The following is a 12,887-nucleotide window of genomic DNA, read 5'->3' on the forward strand; positions in this document are numbered from 1 at the left end:
TTTCATCAGTCATAAGCAAATGTGTCTTTCAATTACTTCTGTTCTTATATTTACAATGAAAAATGTGCTGCATTTTGAGTTGGAAATTCTGTTTCACTAAAGGTTCTAAAATTGTGCAGTCTCATTTTATCTCCCTGTAATAATACCAGAGTTTTGTTTCCTTGATATTGTCACTATTTTATTTTCTCTCATCTGCAGATGAGAGCAGCAGAATAACACCACCAAAGTTTGGTCATGTTTTCACTAAGTTAAAATATATTGTGTTACTAAGTCATAGTGCTCTCTTTTTTTTGTCACCCACTGTCCTTTTCTGTAGCTCCTTCTTCCAGGCTGACACACCTAGGAATGTGTGTCTCATGCAGTTTTCAAAGAGATTACTTACTAGTAACTGGATTTCTTCCAAGTTACCTCCAGCTCTGTGTGCCCAAATATTCTGCATGCCCATATCCTCCATGTGCCTTCGCTCCTGCCTAAAAAGACTTTCTTTTTAAGCCTCTTGTCAACTGAAAAAGGAACTTATCAGTGCCATACATAGGGCCAAACAATGTAACAGTGCAAGAAAACCTGTCTCACAGACTGTCATGCCTTTTCTTTATTGGTATGAGAGTATTGGTCTTGCACAGTTTTTCAAACCACAGAAGCAACATTCGTTCTAACAATTGAGATTATACAGAATAAATTCTCTAAAGATGATAGCTACAAGCAGATGGTCCACCTGTGAGACAAAACAAAACTGAAACTTGATAGAAACAGTGCAGTGTTTGCAGTGGTAGCAAGGTAGAACAGGTAGAGCTGGATGCTTCTTGGCTTTCTGCTAAGAAAATATTTTAAAATGAAAGTATTTATTTATTCTGTTTGGCTTATGGTATAGAGAGCTTTGTGTGCCCCTGTGTGCAGTCTCTCTGTCTGCAGAGTGCTGGAGCAGAGCTGGAATCCTTTCTTCAAGTCTTTTCAAGCTCTTGTGTCTCTACTTGTACTTTTACTAGTGACTGATCTCATTATCAGTCTCTCAAGAGCAGCAGCAGCAGCAGCATGCAATAATCATCTAAACTTCCTGACCTGATTTGCCGTGCACATCAGCAGAAGGACATGTTGAATACTAGTTGGATTTAAGGAACAGGACAGCTCTTTAGTCACCAGGGTGTTTTTCACTGACATATACATGTTTCTCAGTTTATTCAGTCTGTATGGATTCAGAAATATGTATGGATAGTTTATATGCCCAGAGGGGAGATTTGTGATTGGTCTCAGATTCTGTATGACACACTGGATATTCATGGACTGACTAAGACAAAAACATGGCTATTTGGAAAAGAACATCCAGTCTTGATTTTTAAATAGCACACAATGGGAAGCCCACTGTTTCCTCTGGCAAACTCCTCCAATAATTGCCTTCTCCCTTTAGACTTTGAATTATTTCTGGTACAGATTTCCATATGGTTGTTTCCAGCCTGAGTAGCAGTTATAAACTCTCTCAACTGGACAGATGATGTTTCTGTTCTGTAGCCCTGTAGGAATATATAGGTTGAGGTCAAAGTATCCCGTAGTCATCTCTTGAAAAGCCTGTATATGCTGAACCCCTGAGAGCTTTGTGCTTTCTAATCCTTAAGAGTTTTCACGTGTCTGTTTTCCCTGAATCTTCTCAAGATTATTCACATTCCTCTTGAAATGTGAATGTTTGCAAAGGGCACATGGGCCATATCAGCATCAAATCCAAATGAAATAGTGTCTCATTTTTAGACAGGTCCCCTTTGCACCGTTAGGAACTCTCAGCCAAGAGCTTTGTATCATTTTTTTAAAGTGCTGCTTTTCAAGTCACTGCTGTATTTTATCAGTATTGCCTGTCTTGTTTTTCCCAAGATGTTTGATTTGGTATCTGGCCATATTAAAATGTGTACTGGGTGCTGGTAACATCAAGCACATTAAAACTGTAACTCACAGATTGTAACTTCAGTCATGCCCATATGCACTCCTATATAAAGTGCAAATCACTGCAGATAGACTTTGAATCAGTTACAGTGTGGGATTTCTTATCTGGAGTGATAAAATCCAATCCTTGTGATCAAGAGAAAACCTGAACTAATCTTGTGTCTGTGTAATTTGCTTATTTCACGTTTCTTTCATTTTCCCTGTTCAGTGGTCTTTTCATATGCCACCATAGCTTGTATGGAACCAAACTAATCTATTTATCCTGCTGCTGTTCTTTCTACTGAACATGGCCAATTAATGAGAGGTGTAATCTGCACAGAGTACATGTGTCACTGCTGGGCCTGACCAGTCATTAGAGGAGCGCAGGGGAGGGGAGAAAGTTCCTGGGGAAGAGCAGTGGCAAATCAATTGTTTAATTTTGAACCAAGCAGGCTGAAGTGGGACTGGAGTGTACAGGACCTCTTCTCCCTGGGGCTAAATAATGGCTTTATGTAACCATGGATATGGGTTCTTTTCTGTGCCTGAGCCCAAAGGCATCCACCCCATATCACAGTGGCCAAGTCTGGCTACACCTCTGGAGGTCAAGAGGGATGTATGGTGCAGAGGGTGTGAGATAAATCTGCTTTATTTCCCTCTAATAACTAAATCAGTCCTAGGTTGGTTGAGGATTGCAAATAGAAGGCTCTAAAGAATTTTGCCACATTCCTAAAGGTTATCTCTAGAGGTAAGCTATGAAGTGCAACAGTTGCCAAGTTTTGGAAAAGTGTGTGCTGGTATTAGAGGTTTGTGGTTTTGTCTGGGATTTTTGGCAGTACTAAGGAGTAAAGAGAGCCCTATCTATGCCAAAGTTGGGGGGGGAAAGGAATTAATAAAATGTGTGTGAAACCCATAATGCTCTCCATTATCAAAATTTGCTTTAATTACAGAACATTTCAATTAAAAGAGAATGATTGAAGCCTTTCATGTTGCCTTAGCTCCCATTTCTAAGACTTTTCTTTGTTCTTCTTCCTGCAATTTATGTTATACTCTTCCACTAATTTGACCCTTAGTCCTAGAAGAAAGAGTCTAGATTCATTTTGCAGTACTTGCTGTTTGGGGATTTTTGGGGTTTTTTGTAGGTTGCTGTGAAAGAAGTAAGGTTGCTTGTACCAGAAAATAGGCATCAATGCATAGCATAAATATATGATGACTGCTTTAGTATTTTATTATAGTCTATTAGAGTTGTCTTGAAAATATTTGTATATTTAGAGGCAAAATAATGTGTGAGTTTCTTACTAATGCCACTTGAAAAGCTGGGCATTCTCCTTAAATATATACTGCCTGCATAGCAACTTTTGAAGAGCTGCATTGGAAATGGTTACCTTTGGCTTGTTCTCAATGGGAAAGCACATCACCAAGGCTGTTCACACTGAAGTCTTCCCTTTATAGCACCATGTAATGAAATGTAATTTCATGTTATTACATTCCATGTAATGAAATGTAATTTCCCCATGATATGCCCTCCTGCACAAAGCAGGAGGAAAGTCACTTCCTTCTGTGCTGATTTTTGTGCTTCATGTTTAGCGTTGTACTTTGAATGGATATTTCATTTCAACTTTTAAACTAAAAGAAAAATAAGTAAAAACAAACAAAAAGTAAAAACAAGTTCTCACCCTTTCTCCCATGTGGTCAGTGCACTCACAGACTTGTCTTGTGGTTGTTCTATTTTGTGTTCCTCCAAATGTGCAGCAGCCCTGGGGGCTCATCAGTGGATCAGAAGTTACCCTAGAGCCTGGTGCCAGGAGCACTGTCCTGCCTTATGCCACAAATACAACAGATTGGGATGAGCCAGACACTTCAGCTCAGCAACATTTCTGAAATTCACCATTTCCTTCTGAAAGCAGAATGGATCAGAAATGAGTAAATCAAAAGAAATGAGTGCAGCGAATAAGCATGCACTTTTAAAGGATTAATCTTTAGCATTTATTATGAAAATTAGAATTTATTATGAAGGAGAGAAAAAAACTACTTTTTTCATGGATATTTACCTGCCAGTGATAAGCTTCTCACTTTGCAGAACTCTTCAGCTGCAAAATGAATTACTGAAGTCTTACAGTACTGACTAACACATTCATCTATTATTACTTGGTTAGCACAAAAGCAACACAACCTTTCCTCCCATTGGTGCCACTTCCTATTTCTGTCTGCAGCCCTTCACTTTTCTCCTTCAGCAGTTACAGTGCACAAGGATGTCTCATTGTTGGTTCTGGAAATTTCCATTCAAAGACGAGGAAATTTCTGTTTAGATGTTGGTGTGCTTTGCATGACAATGAAATTGTCAAATCTGGGGAAAACCTCAGTGTTTAAAAAGCCCCAAACCTTCATGGATTAAAAAGATGAGGATAGAGAACTGGATGGGGCTCTTCATACTCTGCCAAAAATCCTAAGCCTTCACTGAGACGTTTTTTTCATTCTTAGTGCAAAAATTATGTGTGTGCCAACGTGAATTTTATTCAGAGGTATATGGTGCCTAAAAAAGAAGCCATAAATGGACATTCAGGAAGAGCAAGAGCATGGCAAACTTATATAATACTTGCCTTGCAAATTCTCTCTCTTTCCAGCTTTTCTAATCTGGTGTATTTCCTGAATCTGTTTCTCTGTTGATAAACTGTCTGTTCACACATTTTTGAGATCTCACTAAGAGGTGATCTCAAAGTGGTTGATCATGAACCTAGGCATGTTTTTTTGCCTCTGCAACTTTCTCTGTCATGGAGTCCCTCAAATCTATGACCTGTTGCAGGAGAAATTGTTAATTTGAGCATTTTTCTAAACCTGTCCCCTGTGAGCTCTTTTGGGATTGCTTTGTAAAGGGCATTTTGAATGCAGTCACTATCTGTGTTCTTTATGCCAATTATGGGGTTTAAGCCTCCCTCATATTCTGACCACTTGTCTTTTCCAAACTGAAAAATTGTTAAAGAATTTCTTGCAGACAGTGTGTAGCACTGGAAACTGTCCTGTATCTTGGATCCTTCTTACCCTCTCAGAACACTGTCCAATATTTTCAGCTTCTTTTTGAGAAAACAGACAAGAAGTGCATTGGTGTGTGAGGAGGGAGAGAATAGTTTTTACAGGATAGTTCAATAGCATTCTCTTTATTTCTGAATTTCTTTCCCAAAAATTCCTATCATTTACTTGATTGGTGAGTGGAATGACTGCTACTGAACAATAGACTGATTCTTTTTTATGGGCCATAATAATGTGTTATTATAATGTAAAGTCTTCATTCTTGAGTGATGCTGGTTAGCTCAGGGGTTTCTTTCCACACTTGAATGAGAACTGGTTTTCAACATTTCTGTCACTTTAGTTAAATTACCAAACATGTTTTATTTCTGTGAGAAGAAGTGGGGAAGCATGTTGGAAAATACTTTGGGCTCTAGCACAAAGTGTATGATCCCCATATTCATGGTTAACGCTTAGTTTTGTACCATACAGTGCTCAGTACAAATGTCAGAGATTAATGTGTTAACTCCCTGTGTCTGAGACTAATAAGTCTTGTGCCAGCTAATGCCTCCTTGTTTAGTAGTATTAGTGATTAATATATACTGGCTGATATCTTAGTTTTGAGAACAAGGACTGTGTGTTAGAGAAAAGAAGGATAATAAGTACATTATGACTTGACTACATATTTGCAATACTCTCAAGGACAAAAGATTCATCAAAAGAGCCAGAACCATATCCAAACAAGTCCATGGCAATAATTAGCACATGTATGTATTCAGAAAATGTGATGAATATGTATCAGTTTCAGGGATATAACCTGTCTCTTAAGTTACTGAGCATGCATGCTTTGGGAGAATTTCCCATGCATCCAGTGCTGCAAAAAGTAATGCCAGCTTTCTAACCTGACTAATTGGTTGGAGAATTTATTTCCTGGGTTTTGGTGACAATTGAATTTATCAGATGGTCTCTTTAATAGTCTTTCTGTCCCTTAGATTACTTGAGCTTTTTCAAAAGCTTTAAAACCCCAGGTGTTCAATATCAAGATGTTTTTATGCAATGTTTTGAAATTAGTTTGAGTTTTGTTACTGTGAATAATGTCAGCATACTTTTGTCATTTCTCTGTTCTCTTTCACATGATGACTGTTCATTCACAAGAGTGATTCCTAATCTCTGCCCAAGAGATTTAATTCCTTTAAGAACTTCAAAGAATTCCTACAAGCTGATTGGCTTCTTTAGAAATGTTACCAGTTTGGTGAGAGGATTTCCTTGGACAGGAAGAATTGTCATTGTCTTTTGATGGGTTTATGTGCTTACATAGTTAACTCTTTATTTAAATTTCAGATTACTTGTTCAGTGTAGAATTCATACTTATTAATCATGAATCACTGAATCTTCTCCACATCCATTTATAAATTCAGGGCAGTTTGAAAGTTTCATTTTTGACTTCAAGGAGACTTAATCTACTCTTTGTGACTTACCCCTGTAAAACACTGTATGTATTTAACTCTTTTAATATTCCCCAGCCTTTGTGCACTCTTCTAGCTGCCTGGTAGACAGGATTTTCATTATTCAGGCATGTCTTGAGAAGTCTTTGAGAGGGTGACAGTTCTCGAGCAGAGATTATGTTTGTGTCACAATCTCGATTGTCATACATTGCATGTACACTGCATTTTGGCTCACTTTTGACTTGACACTTCTCAGATAAGCACTCAGATGATAGGACTTCTCGACTTTACAGTATGCATTTAGGATACACACAAAGATGTATCCCAGTCCCTGCTTTTCTGAATTACATTTGTCAAGCTTTATAAAACCATTGCCTTTTGAATTTATCAATGCAAGGAAGCGAGGCTGGGTATTTAGAGTGTTTTACATATGTTTTGCAGTCTGAACTTTCAAGCCATAAAGCAATTGAGGACTGAATCAAGCTCTTCTGTAATGCAGTTGGCCTTTAATGGTGCTTAATTTCATTCAGTGCTGAATTTTTGGTGTTCTGTGAGGGCACCCGAGTGGCCCAAAATTGCAAAATACTTGGACTAGCAAACTGTTGGTAAAGCAGGGTTGTTAATTACTGCCAGCTACTACACTGAGAAAACTAAAAGCAGAGTTTAGGTCTTGGTGAACCATGTTTCCACCACATATTTTTGTAGCTTTTATATTTAAATTTTTCACCCACCAAACTTAAAATTTCACCTCTTCATACCGTGTCTTCTTGTCAACATTGTCCTAGGGAAAGACTTATCAAACAGTTGTCACTTGATTTCTTTGGTGAGAAAGGCCTTATCATGATGCTTTTAGAAGTAGGTGGAAATGATTGATGAACAGTAATAACAGTTCTGCAGTCAGTGATCAACAAAAAGTACTTTTCTGAATGGCATGTTTATTTTAGCTGCTGAAAAATTGTTTCAGAAAAGGTTTGTGTAGCTGTTACTCACTGTTACATTTCCATTTTGATTCTGAGGAGAAATAATTTGCCTTTTTTTAAATGTGATTATCTTCCTTTCTCTGAGTCTAGGTTTGCAGTATGGACAGCAGGGTGAGCAGTGCAGTCTGACACAAACTGCAGAGAATGTCAGGTTTGCAGTACTCCCCAGCAGCTCATGACCTTGTCTCTTTGAGTCAATCTTGGAGAAAGTTCAAGTGTTTTAAGATAAAATAATAATTATATCTGCTCCCAAGTGAGCAACTCAGGAAGCAGATAAATAGTTGAAAGAATGTTAGTATTGTTTGCAAGTCACATTTCTTTATTTACATATAGCCTTTCTATTTATAAATGCCATTTTTGAACTCTCCCATTTTCTAATTCACTCTTTTTAATGGCTAGAATTTGATTATGTCTCCTGATTATTTTTCTGAGATGACTTCCTAGAATATATATTTCTATGATCCAAAATAATGCTTGTCTGCAAAGAATGTGGAAATTTAGGACTACCTAATTGCAAAAGGAGACAAATGTTAGTGAGCTTTAGGTAAAGTATAAGGTGCTAATAGTACTTTTATGGTACTTTATATATTATTATGAAAGCAGTTGTTTTTGACTCAAAGTAAAGGAAATAAAGAAGTGAGGTTTTGGATAAATTATCCATTTGTTTGGATAATAAATGTTTTATCTGTGGTTTTAGACTGAACTGGGAAAGTCAGTTATATGCCTAAGTAATATCAGTTAAGGCTGTGTATGGTTATTGCCATTTTAAAACAGCTAAATATTCTGTGTAAAAGGTTGGTAAAATTGTCATTGCAATCTTGAAAAGAACTGCAATTTTAGGTAATCTTGGTTTTGTTCTTTCTAGCTGCTTGCTCCTCAGATTTTTCTTGAGTTAGAGTGCATTCGTGTCACCAGGGTTTGTGTCATGAGCCAGTAAGATCTGAGACAGGTGCCTTGGTGTTGCTACAGGTGGATCATGTCAGCAGTACCTGCTGCCTCCTTGCCTTCTCTTCCATTCAGAACCCTGAACACTCCAGAGTTCTGGATGTATTAACAGCCAGGCAAGCAAGATTAAGGTATCCTCTAGAAACTAGACCAGGCCACTCCTTTTTTATTTCTCCTGCTCATTTCCAGAGAAAAAGTTCTAAATGGATTTTCTCTTGACAAAGTGTACGAGTTTCTCACAGTTTCTAATTATGGTATTTTAGCAATTATGTGGGGAACATCTCTCACAGAGTAGCTCAAATTTGAAGTAAAAATTGGAACAAGCTTTTAGTTTTTTGAGTAATTTGGGTTAATTAACAACGAGAGCAGCCACACTGAACAAGAAAGCATCTTTATCTGTTGGCTGTTTGTGTAATACTAAGCCCAGGACAGTGTCTGGCTGGTGCAGCCTTGGCAGAGCTGCCAGAAGGGGCATTCAGGGGTGGGACAGCCCATCCTCCCCAGCACAAACAGGTCACCTGCAGAGCAGGCTGAAGGGACAAGCCATTGTTATGGACATTAAACACCCTCTGCTGCAATTAATTTAACAAGGAAGCTGTAAGAAGTAGCACTCATCCATCTAGACCTGATACCTGCTCCTCCAGAGCTGGAAAAGACAGGATTTTCACCAGTCTACTTGTCCTTTGAATGAACTTCAGTAAAATTGTTGGCCAGCTTTCACACAGGGCTGTGGAGGAACAGTGCACAGAATTTACATGACAAAAATAGTGATTGAAAGTAGAATTGGTAAAAACTCACTTGCTGCCAAGAAGTATAGCAACTTGTTGCCTGATTTTAGAGCTATTACTAAGAGTATGTGCAAATATTGAGGGAGAGTCTTCTGATCTGTGTTGCAGACTGCATGTAAATACAGTCTTCAGCTAATTGCCTTGGAATGCCAGTAGTCTTTAAAACTCAAAAAAACATATGGCACTGAAAATTAAAGTAATTCTTGTGTGCAAACTAGGATGGAGTACTATTTTTTTTCCTTATTTTTTTTTTTTTTAAATGCAGTATTAAAGCTATTGCTCTTCTCTGGGTCCTTTCCAAAATGCCATTAAAGCATCAGGTAGGCAGAACATTTGTAGGTCTCTCATGGAACTCAGGCACTGGGTGTTTAGATAAAGGGGTGTGTTCAGTTGCTCAGTCACCAAAGCTGTTTCTTACTAAGGTGACATTCACCCTTTTCTTCACAAAGAAGATAATTATTTTGCATCTTTGACCAAAACAATGAAAATTTGATATTTCAAAATGAGATTTTAGTATTTTTAGGCCAAGTATTGTTTCAGCATGCTGAGATTACAGCTGTCTGGTTTTTGTCCAATTAGAAATCAAGAGGGCCTTGATATTGATTTCTTTATACCTCGACTATGAGTGAAAAAGCTGCAGTTTTCTTCCAATTTGGTAGAAAACCAAATTAATAATGTAATGAAAAATCAAACATTATAGAAATCAAATAGGAATGAGTGAACTACTTCTTTCCCTGGCTTTTGTGGCACAGGAGATAAGAAACCGGCTCTGAATAAATATTGCTTCTTTAAATTCATAACAACTAAAAATATTCTTTTCCTTGCCATTACAGGATAAGAAGGCTTATCTGGATGTCATCCACACCTATATGGAGGTCCATGGAACTGTTCATGGGACAAGCACCATGTACATTCCTGGCTATGTAAAGAACCATGGAATACTCAGTGGGCGGGATTTGCAGTTTCTGCTGAGGGAAACCAAAGTAAGTTTGTCAAGCAGGAGTGGTGGCAAAAAATATCTCCAAATAGAGGGTGTTTGAAGTGCATGCATTTCACCTCCCATGAATAAGCTCCTAATTTAAAAGCACTGGAAAAAAATTATCATGTGTAAAGGAGCTTAAGTTGTGTCCTGTGTGCCAAGAATACGTTTTTCATCGTTTTTCTGTGTTTGGTGGATTGACAGCTCATATTAGAGAATTGGGATGAAAACCTACAGTCTCATTTAACAACCAGCTTGAGAACCAGGGATAAAGGCATTTTTCATTTTCTTGAATGTGATATTCAGCTCAGGGAGATTATCAGCTGAGAATGTGCTCTGTTTTACATCCCTGAGGTCAAAGTTAGGTAACATCCAAAAGCTGCACAGCCGCATGCTTGCTCTGCCCTCCCAGTGACTTTAACCCAGAGCGACCCTGCTCGCTCAGGGAGAAAAGCAAAGCTGCACTTCATTTGCCATTCATGTCCTTCCTCTGCTTCAGCTGTGCACAGAGAGAGAGCACAAGAGCCTGGCTTTTTGTGATGTGCTTTGCCTCTGGCTCCAGAGTCAAGGGAACTCGAGATAAGGGACGGGATATACATTGAAATAAACTTCGGTCCCCAGAGTTTTGTCGGGTTTCTCTGCCCTTCCCATAATTTTTGTGGCACTTTGCAGCACTAAAGCACTTTGGTAGATTACATTTAAATAGGATGTTTAACTTCAAGTTGGTGAAAGAAGGGGATTGTGTGTTAAAATTAGCAAAATCCATGGAAGTGCACCACTGTTGATAATTTCTTGCTGTGCACTTCCACAGAAAAATCTCCTTAAAGAAAAGAAAAAAACAAGCACCTCTTAGGCTTCCCACACAACTGCAGAGATCTCCTTTCTTAAGTACTTGGGAAAATGATGGTAATTTGACATCTCTGTGTGACAGCTGTTGGTAAATGGAGTTTTTAAAGGCAACCACTGTGTGTATGTACTTGATGCATGCAGATACACATAATGTTGCATATTAAAAAGTCAACATTTGCTTTCGTCATAGATAATCTGAGATTACACAGCTTTTGCCTGTGTGGAGTATGAAATCCCTGTGTTAATCATAATGTGGGAAGAATATTGACCTTGTAATAACCCCAGGCATGAACAGTGACTACTTCCTAAAAAAACATGGGTTCTAGTCACTGAAATAGTAAAATCAGCAAATGGACTTCATTTAGAATTACTGAACTCCTTATACAAATGTCAGTTCATAAAAATAGTTACATTTAACTAAGCCTTCCTCTAATTTTTTATCAGCCATCTTGCATGTATCACATCACCAAGCTTGCTTTTCAGTATTAACTAGATATCTAATTGTTATTGGTTATATTTGCTGTGCTCTAAGATGCAATGTAAAGACACATTCCATTTAGGACAAATTCAAGTTGATACCTATGTGTTATGCAATTTAGTTGTATGGATTATGTGACAGGAGGTAGCAGACTACTTCCACTCAGATTTCAAGCAGTAATTGCTGCATCAGATAGAAGAGACTTCTTTGTGTTGGGATTGTGAAGTGCTCCTGAGATAGTAAATTGCTTATTTTCCACAAAAAGTATTTGGTGAAAAGCATGGGTTTCTGCTGTACTGTTGTCAGAGTCCTAGAGCATTTTAGATTTTAATGATTTTTATTATATTATTGTGTATTGGTTATGGTTGGTTTTTTTTCCTTCATAACATTGGGGAAAATGCTTTTCAGAATTTGCTGCATTTCTTAGTAGATGGCACTGAGAAAATCATTGGTGTGTTTCAGAAACCTGTATCAGGAAGTCAGGGTTTTAAAAATTACATCTGCAAGCAGTATTTTTATATGGCTTTTCTGAACTTTAGTTAGCAGGTTTGCAAATGACAAAGGCTGTTTTCCTTTTAAGAAAATTATTTATTTAGAATACAGCCAGGCTAACAAAACTTTCCCCTGATGATAAGCCCTTAATTATCCATCTGCTTCTCCTAATACATAAATATTGTCAGGGAATGAGAGTGCAATGTATTTCTGATTTTGCAATGAAATGAAATTACATATGGCTTATTGCATCATGCATTTTGCTTATTATTCCTCTCTAATACAGTTTCAATATATCTAATTGAACAGCAACAGTAAAACAGCAGCATCCTGGGATTGAAAGTGGAAACTGAGATCCCCCATCTAATTTGTCTGGACATTTCAGTTGGAGGGGGATTGGGGGTGGGTGGGGTTTTTTGTATTTTTTTGCTGGCTGATGTTTAGTATCTCATGGGTACTCTGGCTGTTGTCAGCATATGTTTACCTGTCAGTGTTGATCAACAGACACACTTGCTGCCTGTGTGTTCACAGTTCACAGTTCCACACTGTTCACAGATTTTGATACCCTTTAAGAGGCAATACTTGAACACATCTTAGTACAAAACACTGCTCACCTGTCACCAGTGGCCATCTGCTGCCTGTGTGGGTCAGTTGTGTTTATATCAGATGGATCATGGGTTGAATTGCTAAAATAAGTGCAGGTTTCTCACAAAAATCAAGCTGACTTGAATAGGAGCTTTGTGCGTGGAGGAACCGTGTGTGTGTGTGTGTGTGCACATGCATGCAGTGATGTTCAAGGACACTTTTTAATCATAATCACTTTATTCACTTGGCAACATGGCCAGAGTCCCCTAATGAATTTAGTTATGGACTTTTGTCACCAGGCTATCCGTGTGCTGTGAGTGTGGGAATAATCAGGGCTGTAACTCCAGGCTGGGAACATCTGTGGGTGCAATGCTTGTCTGGAGCATCGTGGGGAGACAGCAGCCTTTGTCCTTAAACTTCCAGAAACCTCCATGTGTG

The 12,887-nt window shown here is 38.2% G+C and overlaps 1 protein-coding gene across 7 annotated transcripts in view; it reads left to right on the forward strand.

The window, feature by feature from the left end:
- MGAT5 (alpha-1,6-mannosylglycoprotein 6-beta-N-acetylglucosaminyltransferase) overlaps positions 1–12,887 on the forward strand; it is a 113,618-nt gene that overhangs the window by 81,157 nt on the left and 19,574 nt on the right. For all 7 annotated transcript variants that reach the window (XM_086898681.1, XM_086898679.1, XM_086898685.1 and 4 more), the window contains one exon: positions 9,900–10,049. In XM_086898681.1, the coding sequence (XP_086754807.1) occupies positions 9,900–10,049 (150 nt within the window). The remainder of the gene's footprint in view (positions 1–9,899; positions 10,050–12,887) is intronic.

The sequence above is a fragment of the Cyanistes caeruleus genome, chromosome 7 (assembly GCF_971803275.1).
Source record: "Cyanistes caeruleus chromosome 7, bCyaCae1.hap1.1, whole genome shotgun sequence".
Taxonomy (NCBI): Eukaryota; Metazoa; Chordata; class Aves; order Passeriformes; family Paridae; genus Cyanistes; species Cyanistes caeruleus.